The sequence below is a fragment of the Myotis davidii genome, unplaced genomic scaffold (assembly GCF_000327345.1).
Source record: "Myotis davidii unplaced genomic scaffold, ASM32734v1 scaffold172, whole genome shotgun sequence".
NCBI lineage: Eukaryota > Metazoa > Chordata > Mammalia > Chiroptera > Vespertilionidae > Myotis > Myotis davidii.
In genome coordinates this window covers 2,698,655-2,699,440 of record NW_006284343.1, presented here as the reverse complement: position 1 = coordinate 2,699,440, position 786 = coordinate 2,698,655, and the positions used below count along the sequence as shown (strand labels likewise).

The 786-nt window shown below is 61.7% G+C and overlaps 1 protein-coding gene across 1 annotated transcript in view; it reads left to right on the top strand.

The window, feature by feature from the left end:
• Positions 1-777, top strand: part of SDK2 (sidekick cell adhesion molecule 2) — a 126,972-nt gene extending 126,195 nt beyond the window's left edge. Inside the window, exon 48 of the mRNA XM_006754624.2 lies at positions 1-777. Within this exon, the coding sequence (XP_006754687.1) occupies positions 1-75 (75 nt within the window). The 3' untranslated portion in view covers positions 76-777.
• Positions 778-786: the final 9 nt, after the last annotated feature.

Sequence of the window (786 nt, the reverse complement as noted above, 5' to 3'; positions counted from 1 at the left end):
ACCCTCTACCGCCCCCCCAGCAGCCTGGCCCCCGGCTCCCGGGCGCCCATAGCAGGATTTTCATCGTTCGTTTGACGTCCGAAGAGGAACAAGGAAGACGGCACCGGACTCCCCTCCACCGTCCCCGCACCGCCTGCCAGAAAACAAAAACACCAGGAAACAGAGTCAACTGTTCAACCTCCTGAGTTTATTTTTCCAGAGATTCCAGGGCCAGCAGAGCCAGAGGGGGAAGGAGGGAGAAGAAAACCAGGAGCCCACGGGTGGCCGGCGGTCGGTCAGCTTCGTGACTGCGGGTGGGCGCAGAGCTGCGGGAGCCGCCGGGGTGCACAGGACTGGGTTGGGCCCCTGGAGAGAGGAGAAGAAGAGGAGAGGAGGGCCAGAGGGCTGCAAGGCAGGCCTGGCTGAGGGGAGAAGCTTCTGGAAGCCTGAGCGGCTGCCCCCCTTCCAACATGTGCTGGAGCGCTGGGCCCGCGGCTGGCTGGTGCTATGCAAGGATGGGTGTCACTGGGCACAGCTCTCCTCCTCTCTCTTCACCCAACCACTGCCATGCGTGTCCCTGTTACTAGTGGGCATTGGTGATCCCTGCCACCCCCTGCTGCCCCCTGTCCTGCTCCTCACCCTCACTGCCCCCTCCTCACCCTCACTGCCCCCTCCTCACCCTCACTGCCCCCTCCTCACCCTCACTGCCCGCTTCCCCTACTCAGCTTCCCCATCAAACATTTGAAAGGTGAGAATTTGCCTTGCTAGCTCCTTGTTCCTAACATGCTTTTTTCTTGCAAATCTCTG